Consider the following 12,804-nt stretch of genomic DNA (forward strand, 5'->3'; position numbering starts at 1 on the left):
ATATTTTAGATTTTATGAGGTGATGTATAGTGGATATGTTTCCGGATGGGGACTAACCGAGTCCTCGGAAAAACAGACTACATGTACGTCATATATACTGGGAAGCTAGTTACAAAATAGAAACACGATTGAATTTTGGAAACGTGGCCTCCAGACGCACACAACCGTACGTAGATCTACGTAGGCAGACGGTGCAATGACCAACTCGATGTCAAGAAGACGGAAGAGAGGAGGCCCTCGATCGAGGGTCACGTCAGTGGACCGGTGGCACCATGCGCATATGCCAGCCATAGCATGGCCATGCATGCCAAGTGCGCTAGGCCTAGCGCACCTAGCTAGCTACCAAGTCAGGGAAGCGGTGCGCGGTCGCTGTTTCCACGTGGAGCAACACGACGTCATCGTTTCAGCCCACGTGCAAAACAATAGAAGATTCTAGGCGGAATACAGTCACGCGGAGACCCAGGCGAAGGTCACACGATTTACCGCAGCGTTACAGAGTACAGTAGGCACGGAGTTCTAGGGGAAGATTTATAACGACATGGCTGGCAGCAAAATGAATCAGTTTAGCATTTCTCGTGTCGTTGCCGGTTGTGCAGCGAGCTGTCCTTGCACGCCTGCGGCCTAGATGTGATCCACTCGGTCTCGCGTTGTCCCCATTCAGCCTAGGTTTCCCAACGCTTTGCGCTTTGCAAGTACCTACGCCAAGACGATTTCCAAGATGGCATTTTGGAAGAAACTTATGTCGAAGGCCAAGAGCAATGGCACGATAGGAGGCATGGAGTTGCACAAACATAACTACAGGAAAGACTTTCTAGTGAAGAAGAACAGCGTACTGGGCGAAGGAATGTCGGGAAAAGTCAGAGAATGCGTTTCTGTGCTGACATCGGAAAAATTTGCTGTGAAGATTATGGCGGATACTCCGGAGTCCAGGGCCGAAATCGAACTGCAACTACTGAGTGCTCACCCACTGGTGGCGAAAATTCACAGTGTCTATGCCAATGTGATCGAGAAGAGACCGAAGCTGGTAGTGATCATGGAGTGTATCGAAGGCGGCGACCTGTTCGATCGAATTCTGCGCAGAAAGAAGCAACCGTTGACGGAGAAGCGAGTGATCGAGCTAACAAGAGATATTCTGACAGCTGTTGCACACTTGCATTCGCTCAATATTGCACATCGCGATGTAAAACCAGAGAATATCATATTGACGGACAAAACCGACGAGGCCAAGATCAAGCTCATTGATTTCGGTTTTGCCAAGACCTGCGTGGGCTCTCAGTCTCTGGAGACACCGTGCTACACACCGTACTACGCAGCGCCGGAGATCTTTGGCACGAACGGCTATGACAAGTCCTGCGATGCCTGGTCTATTGGCGTGGTGGTTTACATTATGATGAGTGGCTACCCACCGTTCAGTGCATCCAAGAGAGAGAAGCGCCATGGTCTGACTCGCGGTATGCGTACGCGTATACAGGAAGCCGATTATGAGTTCCCAGACAAAGAGTGGAAGCACGTCTCGAGCGAGTGCCAGAATTTCATCCGTGCATTGCTGACCAGCGACACAGAGCGGCGTATGACTGTTACCGATGCTTTGCAGCACAAGTGGCTAAGTCAGAACCCAACGATTGATGAGGTGTGTTCTCAGCCAGCAGCGATGCACGCGACTGCTCAGCCATTGCACTCAGTAATACTGGAGGATTGCGAGTCTACTGGCAGTGCAAGCGACAGTGAAGCTGCTACAGTCAAGTCCACTAGCTCCATCAGGTCTGCAGACTCTGCCATTGATACAGGCACCGAGATCAAACCGATGGCGGTAATCCTGACCAAGAACCCTATGCTTGCGCGGAGAAAGGCTAAACGTGATAGCGTGCGCTCAATTGTGAGACAAACTGATGGAGAATCTAGCGACACCCAGTCAAGCCATGACAACCAGCCGTCACCAACTTTGAAGGTGATGACACGCCCATGCTCTTCGGTAGCGTCAGATGAAGGTATTGCTTCGTCATCATCCGTGGAACTGGATGACGATACTGTACCATCGCCTGGCAGTATTGACAGGGAGCTGTCCGAAAACGCCATCGAACGTCACACCGATGGTCAACTGTCGTCAGATTTGAAGATTGCGCCATTGCGACTGACCTCGCCTAAATCATTCGCGAAGCACACCGCTAGCATGGAGGATGCAGCTTATGACTCTGGCCTATCAAGCACGTACCGCACATCATTGGAATATGACACCAGATCAGCGTTCTTTCTGTAATCATCAACTCTGGCCAAACGAAGCTTCATGGAATCGAACGTGCTAACTCTGAACTATTTGAATTATACACTCCAGTTTATTTAATCACCCCTTTTCAGCTTTCAAATTGTGTGCTTATTTCTAGTGGCTTGTTGTCCATTTTGTCAAACTTAGTATAAAAAATATTCCGTTTACTGGCCAATACTATTTTATTAATTATCCGAATCCAACACAGCGTTGGCAACTGAGACTTGACTCCAGTATTCTATGTTCCATTTTCACATCCCAAACCTTTGCCACTGCTGTAATGATCCTCCACCATTAATTTATTCTATTATATTTGTGGACATTCAATTTTTTTAAAGTTCCAAAGCCAATGCCATGTTTGAAGGTACTTTATGAATAACAATACTACTTATGAAATGTAAAGCCTAGGAAACCTATTGAAGCGTTTGTCTTGGTGCCTGGTCTGCATGAGTCTGCATGATGGGCACTCCTTTTTAACTCACTCCATCTGATTGTGTGCTTGAAAGGATAAGTTGAGTGGACTCTCCAGAAAAGTAAGAAAATGGGGACAGCCTAGGCTAAGCACAGTTCATGGGGGGTGGGGTGAGAAACATGACATTGTAGTAGTACATGTACATGATTGTGCAGATGGGTTCAATCCATGGCCATTGGCACTTCTTGGGCGGCCACTTCTGCGGTGCAGTTGAATACAATATTGTCAATAAGGAACTCAGTCGCAACAGAAATGCACTTAGCTTTAGACTGCATGGGTCACCAGCTAGCTGTCTGTTGTACAGGACGTATACTGGTATCGGCCTGCGTGGTTGCCGCAATACATCATAGTAAAATGAAGGCAACGACTATGCATCAGTGCTAGTAGTAGTCTAGTACCACAGTCCAGCACATTCCCTAACACAACAATACATGAAGTAAACACGGCCTAGGGTCTATTTGACTCGAGGACACCTGCCATTATTACCACTTCAGTAGGTTGCTGGGGCTGCCCCACTTGATCTGAAGTGAGTGAAGGCCGTGCAGCATTCTTTCAGACACCACCGTACGGCTACATGTATGTACATGCACAGACAGTCATGTTTATGTACATGTCTGTGTAGCTGGAATGCCGAAATCTGAAGCCTTCTTTTTCAGGTTGGCTTTCCGCCGGATAAAATACTAGTAGAGGATTTGGTGGCACTGCAAATACAACCCAGTCCCTGTTACCCTAGCCCCCTCAGCCTGGCCAGAGCTCACACATGTAAACCACACATGTACACGTTCCGTCGGCATAGGTAATTCCACCACACTAGTGCATGTACCACAATGTATACATGTACGCATGCACAGTGGTTGCACACACATGCAAACACGCACACAGTGTTTCTGCTACTACTTGACGTATTTTCCCTTGTCCCTCTTCACTTCCCTTTCGTCTCATCCACCCTTCCAGGAAACCCCCCCCCCCCGATAAGTATCCATTTACTTTTGGAGAACCCTTCAAATAAAGTCTAAATAGAATAGAATAGAAACACACACACACACACACGCACACACACACACGACACACATGACACACACACACACACACACATGACACACACACACACACACACACACACACACACACACACATGACACACACACACACACACACACACACACACACACACACACACACACACACACACACACACACACACACACACAATGATACTCAAGGTTACAGAACCAATATGCATGCAGTAGTCGGAAATTATGAAATAAATTATCCATGGAGTACAAATACTTTGATACGGAACATACCACGGCATATGTATGCCAGTCGGGCACCAATACCAATACCAGTAAATAGCAAAGCAAGGATTCAAACAATACCAGTAAATAGTAAAGCAAGGATTTACACTTCCTTGCACAGCTCAACGTACACTGAAGCCTGTTCGAATCATAACATTTACGTAAAGAAAATGAAGGACTTGATGGAAAATGATACTAACAGTGAACGTTTAGTAAAACCTATTTCAATTGTTTGATACCTTTTTGATGGTTTTCAAACAGTGTAATTTTCACCAAACAAACAACCAGGCCTGCTATGAATAATCATCAAATACTGCCCTAGACATGATCCATTTCTATTGATTCAACTTAACCAAATGTCCGACATCAAACAAATGATACCCTGGAACTACTTTCGCCTGCGCCTTGTTGAACGGACGGTGGATATTCCGCCTGTGGAGCCGGACCCAAAGACTTTTCGCCGCCTTCTTCACCGGTCACCGGGGCTTCTTGACGAGCCGTGGGAGCTTCTTGACCAGTCACCGGGGCTTCTTGTTGTGTGGAAGTAGACTTCCGCCGCCGTGCATGTAGGGCAGTTGATAGTTTTGATCGAATAGATTGGGGAGCAGAAGCTGGCTGCTGTCTCTGAGCTGAGGAAGATCTTTTGCGTTTTCGTGGCTGGTCACTGGCTTGCTCAAACCCAGTCCCCGCAGTGCCAGCTGTTGCTGATGCACTAGTACCACGAGCATAGATATTGAGTGAAGTTGAGAGTTGGTCCAAACCTTCGACATCCTCTGCTAGAGCTGGCAGAGGTCCTTCAGCCGACGCTACTACTTGTGCTAGAGTTGCTGCTGCTGCTGTTTCTGAAGAGCCTGCGGGGACCTTTGCCGCTGCCTGAGCAGCTCCAGCAGGAGCATCCTCTTCATCATCACTATCCAAAGAATATTGTGCGGGGACACTTGAAGACTTAAGCTGTGGATTCTCCAACACATATGCGGCCGCTATCAATTCTTTAGGTCCAAGATAGACAGTCGTCGAATCCCTCTCCTCTGCTACCTGCTTAGGCTGGCTGGGACTGAGCTGTCTGTCAACAGCTCGATTGCTCGATGCAATAGTGGATGTCCTGCGGGTAGCTAGGCTCACCGCGGGCTCGTCATCTGCTTGATCTGCTTGACCGCTGCTACTATTCCTCCTCCAAGGTATTAGATTCATTAAACTCATAGACTTGCGTCTTCCTGACCCGCGTTGCTTGCCATGGTATTTCAAGCGGCTTGATTCCAGGCCAGCACGATCTTGCCATTGCTCTTGCTCCTCTTGCTGGGTAATATTAGCTTCAGATTTTGCTTGGCTTCTAGTCGCCATTAAGCTAGCGTTGCTAGTGTCCAGTATGGAAGCTTCATCCTGCAGATCACCATGGCTTTGAGCGGCCCCGCTGGCTGATGCCAGGCCGGGAAAGTCCAATGGTATGTCCAATCCCGGCATTTCCTGGTAGTCCAACATTTTCAGGGAATTGCGCCGTACCGGGCGGCTCGGATCCAGCTTGAAGCCACGCCCAATTTCATCTTTCAGGTTGTTCAAGCGTATGTACGTATCATCCATTGATGTTGATAGCATCCTTCCCGCGTGCTTTGCGTGTTCTTCTGCAATCTTCCTACGCCGTGTATTCTCCTGCAACAAAAAGGCACACGGTGTTACTCTGCATACACATACATCAGTCTCAACATCTCAACATCTAAACATCTCAACATCTCAACATCTCAACATCTCAACATCTCAACATCTCAACATCTCAACATCTCAACATCTCAACATCTCAACATCTCAACATCGCAACATCTCAACATCTCAACATCTCAACATCGCAACATCTCAACATCTCAACATCGCAACATCTCAACATCTCAACATCGCAACATGAAGTGGCATGCAACAGGGTCAATAATATAACAGCAATTCTCTAGTTACGTCGGCATCGTTTCTTTTATCCATAGCTTTGTTGGAATTCCCTAGTACCGGTGACTATCGAGCCCAATTTATTTCATTTTGTTGGACCATTTTTCGATGCAGTACTACCGTAAAGTCGCGGATAAAAGCCGGGCTTATAAGCACATAAGCCGCTTTCTGCATCAGGCTTTAATGCAAACCAGGCTTGTATGCAAACCATGCTTATATGCATCAATGACATATTTGCCAGGCTTGTATGCACATAGAAGCCAGGCTTCTGCGCGCGACACGCGTAGATCTACCACTGACTACCGGTATGGCGGCAGTTTTACTATGCACCGTACATAGCGCATGCACTCTTGACCTACCCGATCCGCGCTTGCATAGAAGCCAGGCTTCTACGCGCGACAGGCTTATATGCATTTGACCCGTTTGATTTTCAGGCTTCTATCCGCGATGTGCTTGTATGCAAACCCGGCTTTTATCCGCGACTTTACGGTACTTGTACATTGTTGGGGTTGTGTGGCTATTACCATTGTATAGGACTATGTACCCATACTACATGTAACTGAGTATTATGTGCAGGTACACATACCGTATGATGTAGGGGCACAGTGCCGCCCATTCCTGGTTTCCCCACCCGGAAAAAGTGCCACCCCTCCCTACTCACTTTCGATCTTTTTAAATGTTTTTTTTCCCAATTTACACAACGGAAATGTAAAGTCTTGGTTGCGCGCTGTGCTGCATGTAAATCGACAGCATGCACGTTAGTAATCAGTGAAGTCGTATGCAGTGCATGTTAGTAATCAGTGAAGTCGTATGCAGTGCACGTTAGTAATCAGTGAAGTCGTATGCAGTGCATGTTAGTAATCTGTGAAGTCGTATGCAGTGCACGTTAGTAATCTGTGAAGTCGTATGCAGTGCACGTTAGTAATCAGTGAAGTCGTATGCAGTGCATGTTAGTAATCTGTGAAGTCGTATGCAGTGCACATTAGTAATCTGTGAAGTCGTATGCATGCAGTGCACGTTAGTAATCAGTGAAGTCGTATGCAGTGCACGTTAGTAATCAGTGAAGTCGTATGCAGTGCATGTTAGTAATCTGTGAAGTCGTATGCAGTGCATGTTAGTAATCTGTGAAGTTGTATGCAGTGCACGTTAGTAATCAGTGAAGGCGTATGCAGTCTAGTAGTAGCAGACACTTCCACATTTCACTACAACACAGGCTTCACTACCGTTTCAAATCTCTTGCTGGTCACGGCAGATGTAGTCCAGTGCACACTAGTTACTCCTACTGCTCTGCCACCGTTCATGTTTACGATCCTGCTTGTGTTCATGTTTAGGATCCTGCTTGTGTTCATGCATACCAAGAATCTTGCTCCTTCCAATCCTCAGCCCCAGCACATTGATGCGGGCACCTGTGCTTCGAAGTCCCGGCTTATCCTGTTCGCTTCTCAAGTTGATACGCTGGTAACTCTCTTTGGCTTCATTATTTGCCAATGATTCACACACCCGCACATAATATGCATGCACAGAATCTCATTCACCACTAGACCGTGTCACACATCCAATCCACTTCCCACATTTAGCCAACTCAATGGATCCCCTTCCCATACACAATAGTTCACAGGGAATAGAAGGCACCCCCATGGAATAGTGCCTTACAATCTAAAAAAACAGCACTTCAGTGGCACCTATTCCCCCAAACTGCACAAAAAGCAAAATTTCAACAAAATCCATGTGGTTCAACCAGGTCTACTCGCAATGGGCCAAACCCCTTGTCATAATGTGACCGATAGCATGGCTGAATCCACCTACACATGCCAGAGTGCACTTCGGATGTTAACAATCACCACATGCCTACAGTATAGTCCACTTACACATGCCAGAGCGCACTCCGAATGTTAACAATCACCACATGCCTACATGTCCACCTACACATGCCAGAGTGCACTCCGGGTGTAAACCACCACATGGCTACAGTATAGTACACCGGTATCAGCAGGAAGTTATCACTTTACCTCGTGGGCATCTTCAAAGCGCTTTACAAACTTAGCTAGGAGATCTATGGTTGCTTCCAGTTGAAAGTTTTCTGTTGGCTCGCCTAGGTATGTAGCCAGACCAAGACCGAGGTAACGAATACGATCCAGTTGATCTCGTATGGTGGGAATGGTAATTATGATGTCCTGCAAGCACACAAAGACAGTGGAAAACGGAGAAACGCTTTATAGAATAAAAAAACCCGTAGGAGTAGTGGCTTTGCTGCTTGCGCTATGCAGAGCTCACGGACTTGTCAGTTTGAGCACCGTCTAGCAAGGTGCGTTCGGGCCTAGCCAAATTTAAGTCCGGCTTGGGAAATTTTATTTTTCATTGCTATCAGGTTCGACCTCATTTTCTCCGTGCTGCACTGATGAGTCCACAAAGGACGAAACAGTTCTGACCGCAGATTGAGTATACCTAGTACATGTCATGTATTTTTAGGATTATTAAAGTCCAGTATTCGACTGTTGCAATGGAGGCCAGGCCAAAGGTAGTGATTGGCCGTGTTATAACTGCAGGTACTCCGGGTGTGCATGGCGTGTGTCTGGATGGTAAAGATATTAACTGAGGAATTACACCCGCCGCAGCACTGGCATCCTGGCATTAGACCAGGGTAAGACTGAGATGGACGGTATTCGCACTAAACACAGTTACACTCCGCTGTAAAAACCTTATATATAACAGAGCGCTAAATCTAACGATTTGTCGTTATAATAGAAGATGTTACACGAAATCTATACATAATACTGTTGCCAGTGAGCGTTGAGAATGAGTGAAAATCGTTACCGTTGGTACACGTTAGCCGGTCAATTTTAGGAAATCGTTATATTTGTGGCTCGTTAGAATAATGGCTTTTACAGTAATTCACCTGGCATAGTATGGTCATGGTGTATCCATCACCTGGCACAGTATGGTCATGGTGTACCCATCACCTGGCACAGTATGGTCATGGTGTATCCATCACCTGGCACAGTATGGTCATGGTGTATCCATCACCTGGCATAGTATGGTCATGGTGTATCCATCAGTACAATGTTCTCTTTATCCTGTGCACTGCGCACATTAGTAAATCCCACGCGGTGAGAAAGGAAACAATTCAGAGCACCATGCTACTCTGAAGAGTACACACCCTATCGACATGTCGCAAGCCGGTGTTCTAGAAATGTTATCGATATTCTGCTGAATGCAATGTTGCGGGGCCGGTGCCACTGGTGTGGCGGGTACGGCCATGGCCGTATCAGTTTTTACCAATTCCAGCGTTCATAGAATGTCCAGCGTGAAAATGATTTACTATAAATATACAAATTTTTGGCAGCTATTTAATTTCGCCTATATTCGGCACCGACCCAAAGCGCCTAAATTAAAACGCTGATGAAATTTTTTCACAGCATCTGTCGCACTATACCATGCCCTCTACCCCACGCCGAAATGTCAAAAATCGTGAAGTGCCGAAATTTTGCAGCGTCGAAATTTTGTATATTTACAGTATGTGGAAGTGCTAGTAGGCTATTTTTGTACGCCCTCGCTAGAGTCTCTCCCTCCTAAATAGGTCATCTTGTCCAGTGAAGATTACTGTGCTAGCTGTATATTTGCTGCTAGCGGAATGCGTAGCTGAAACAACTAGATATGATGCAGCACGCACCCTCCCAGGGCACTGAAATTAGGTATGGGGAAATGATCTGCCCTGTAGCCGACCTGGGGCCGTATCACCCCTCATGAGCTGGCCCCAGGCCTGATAGAGCTAGAGGTCCATCCGCCCATTAGACTGAACTGGCCATAGGGTAATGGTCGGCCCTGTAGCTGACCTGGGGTCGTACCACCCCTCAGGAGCTGGCTCCCGGCCTGCTGTTGCACTACAAATATACAGACTTGCACGGCAATGAATAGCAAAGGACTTCCCATTCACCCCATTCACCGCGCTTACCCGTAAGCGAGTAGTGGTTCGTCGTTTTGACCTTTTATCTGCCGTCTCCATTGCCTTGCTAATGGTGGCAAGCTCTGCTTCAGAGGAATCAATGCTGGTCTCAATGTGACTCAGGGAAACCCTGTGCATTGACATGTATTAGCATAGAAACACACACACACACACACACACACACACACACACACACACACACACACACACACACACACACACACACACACACACACATACACACATATACACACATATATACACACACAGGCACAGACAGGCACACACCGGCACAGACAGGCACAGACAGCCCCATGCACACATACACACATTCAGCAAAGTTGTTCTGGTTAGGGACCGACACGTATACTGGTAAGTACCGATGTATTTTAAAACAAAAATCATCGTTTTTCCTCATATCGCCAATCCCATTTCTAGCTACAAGGACTACTGTATACCGGTGAGTAATTTTCGTTTGGAATTAACTTTCACTATAATTATTCGTTAGGGGGCAAACTAAAGTTTTTTTCTGAACGTTCGGGATGACAGACCTCGACCAAAAACGAAATTTAGTACGTAACACGCCTGCTAGTGGAGTAATCTAACGAAATATTTCGTGAACAAAATTTTGTACTTCTACACTACTTATACAGTAGTCAAGCCGAGCAGTTCCGGTACCACAATGTCATTATATTGACATGGACACAACAAAGGGCACACCGGTTTACCTGAGACTGAGATTTAGGCATGGGGCGTTGGAGCTGGCCCAAACGACCCGGGTTAAGCAGGACCAATATCATTTTTCATGTGATCCTGGCGTTTGTCTCGAGTTTGCCACGTGATGCGGGGTCTCTTGGGATTATGTATTCTTGGTAACACCCACATGTTGAAGAGTTTCCATAGGGACTTTTAGCATAGCGCATCTGCGAATTCCGACTTTTGGTTCGGCATTGTGAAAAGTGAGTGGATTAGAACAACCATACCCTCCCAGCAAGAGCACATAACCCCCTTGTGTTCTTTAATTTCGTGACTGAACGTTGTTTAAGTTCAACGTGGAGTCGGTTTGTTTCATCCTGCTTTCCCATTTCCCTGCATGGCGTCATGCAATCATGATAAATTAAAATTCCGAGCTCCAACAGTGTTGGATTATTCGTGCCAGGGTTTTATTCTGCGAACTGATCATTCGGTCAAAGAGATAGTTGCGAAATGTCTCTCGGCGTGGAAAGCTCTCTGTGAATGTGATTTCTGTGAATTGTCTTTTCGGTGAGGCATGCTTTTCGGTGAAATGTCGTACTGTGAAACGTCGTTAGAGGCAGAGTAGAGGTGAACTCTCATTCTATGAACTGGTTTTTGGCAATCCGTAGTAGACCCGCCTGTCGACGAAATGATGTTATTCCAAAATGTATTCAGAGCTGCTCTAGGGCGACGCGTCTGTTTGGAGCCGCTGTGTCCAAACAGGAGACCAGATTTTAGCAAATAGTGCCGAATCACGTTATCAAGGACAAGTTTACCTGCATCCAACGCCTTGAAGACCGACAATCATCTCTGCAATGGGAAGTCCGCAGAAGGATGTTGCCTGGCCGAGCGGCATGGACAACAGGCCATTGTAGCCGAATGAGCGAGTGTGTCCGGGAGGATGAGACGGGACAATTGAGAAAGAAGGGAGTATTTGAAGAGGAGCAAGGAAGCGTTGGTAGTGCAGACCCCAGCCGTAGATGCCCAGAAGCGGAGACAATGAGTTGCTGTTGAGGAATCAGTGGAGAATGAAGTTCCGGAAGTAGCAAGGAGGGTGATGGAGCTCGGTCCGAAGTTTATTCCGGCCAGACGAGTGACGAAATCAACAGTTCAGCAGACGGAAGTGGGTGTAGAGAGACTGGCATTCGGTCTTAGGTGGAAAGAAGTTTTAGTTTTTCTGTTTCACCCTGAATATGGGCCATGCCCGAAAATTTGGTGAACATTTAAAATGATGTGTGCAGCAAAGAGACCGTATTTGGAGTGTTAGAATTGAGCTATCCTTGGTATATTTCTTGATGAACACTTGTCCTGGGATTCGCACGTAACCTATATTGAAAAGCGAGTTTGCTCTGCGATAGGCTGCATTTCTCCTCACATCTCCCATCTACATCATGGTTGTCGAATACAAATTTATCACTCTTATGTTCTTCCTTTGTTTGATTACTGCTCTCTCATTTGGTCCTCCGGTCTATCCTCCGCTCGTATGCATCGGTTTAATAGAAGTCACCCACCGTAAATTACTTCGATTAATATTTCGCATGCCCCCTCTGCCCTCCTCTCAGACGCTATACATTTTGGCTTCCTCTTCCCCTCTCTCAGAACGCTTTCCCCACTCGGCATGCAAATTCATTCACAGTATTAGGCTTCAACTTGCTCCTCCTCATGCACTTGCGCATTTAAGCTGGTTCAATAATAGCCCGCGTACTACATGTTCACTCCATTTCCCACTTGCCAGATCATCGATCCTTTTAAAATCCCCTCTGTTCAAGTCCTATTCTCATTGGTCTCGGCTTCCGCAGGAGGTAAAGTCTCGTGACACCTTCGCTGCATTTTGTTCCATTCTGCCCGCGCCTAAGTTGAATTGAATTGAATTCGTTGTTTTTCATTGCTAGCCTAATCTTCATACTGCTCTCTCCAGGTTCCTTTAGTACTCCTTTGTATTGTTTTCTTTTCTCTTTTTTTCTCCTTCTTTTTCTCAGTTTTCCCCACCATGGCTGGTTAAAATCGCCCGCATCACATGCTTATTGGCACTATGTCATCGTGATTGTGGAATAATAATAATAATAATAATAATAATAATAATAATAATAATAATAATAATCCTACAGAGTGCATTGCATCACAAAAAAGATGTCAAGAGACAGCACCCATAGTCGAGTTG

General features: G+C 46.4%; 2 protein-coding genes across 2 annotated transcripts in view; one reads left to right on the forward strand and one right to left on the reverse strand.

Moving 5' to 3' along the window:
* Positions 1-570: 570 nt before the first annotated feature.
* On the forward strand, positions 571-2,679 carry LOC135809085 (MAP kinase-activated protein kinase 2-like). Its single transcript, XM_065322347.1, has one exon. The coding sequence runs from the start codon at positions 719-721 to the stop codon at positions 2,255-2,257; it is 1,539 nt and encodes a 512-aa protein (XP_065178419.1). The 5' UTR covers positions 571-718; the 3' UTR covers positions 2,258-2,679.
* Positions 2,680-3,959: 1,280 nt separating this feature from the next.
* LOC135809084 (inverted formin-2-like) overlaps positions 3,960-12,804 on the reverse strand; it is a 43,809-nt gene continuing 34,964 nt past the window's right edge. Inside the window, exons 14-16 of the mRNA XM_065322346.1 lie at positions 9,918-10,038; positions 7,975-8,139; positions 3,960-5,680 (exon numbers count right to left, since the gene is read on the reverse strand). Of these exons, the coding sequence (XP_065178418.1) occupies positions 4,400-5,680; positions 7,975-8,139; positions 9,918-10,038 (1,567 nt within the window). The 3' untranslated portion in view covers positions 3,960-4,399. The remainder of the gene's footprint in view (positions 5,681-7,974; positions 8,140-9,917; positions 10,039-12,804) is intronic.

This window comes from Sycon ciliatum, chromosome 2 (assembly GCF_964019385.1).
Source record: "Sycon ciliatum chromosome 2, ocSycCili1.1, whole genome shotgun sequence".
NCBI classification, from domain to species: Eukaryota; Metazoa; Porifera; class Calcarea; order Leucosolenida; family Sycettidae; genus Sycon; species Sycon ciliatum.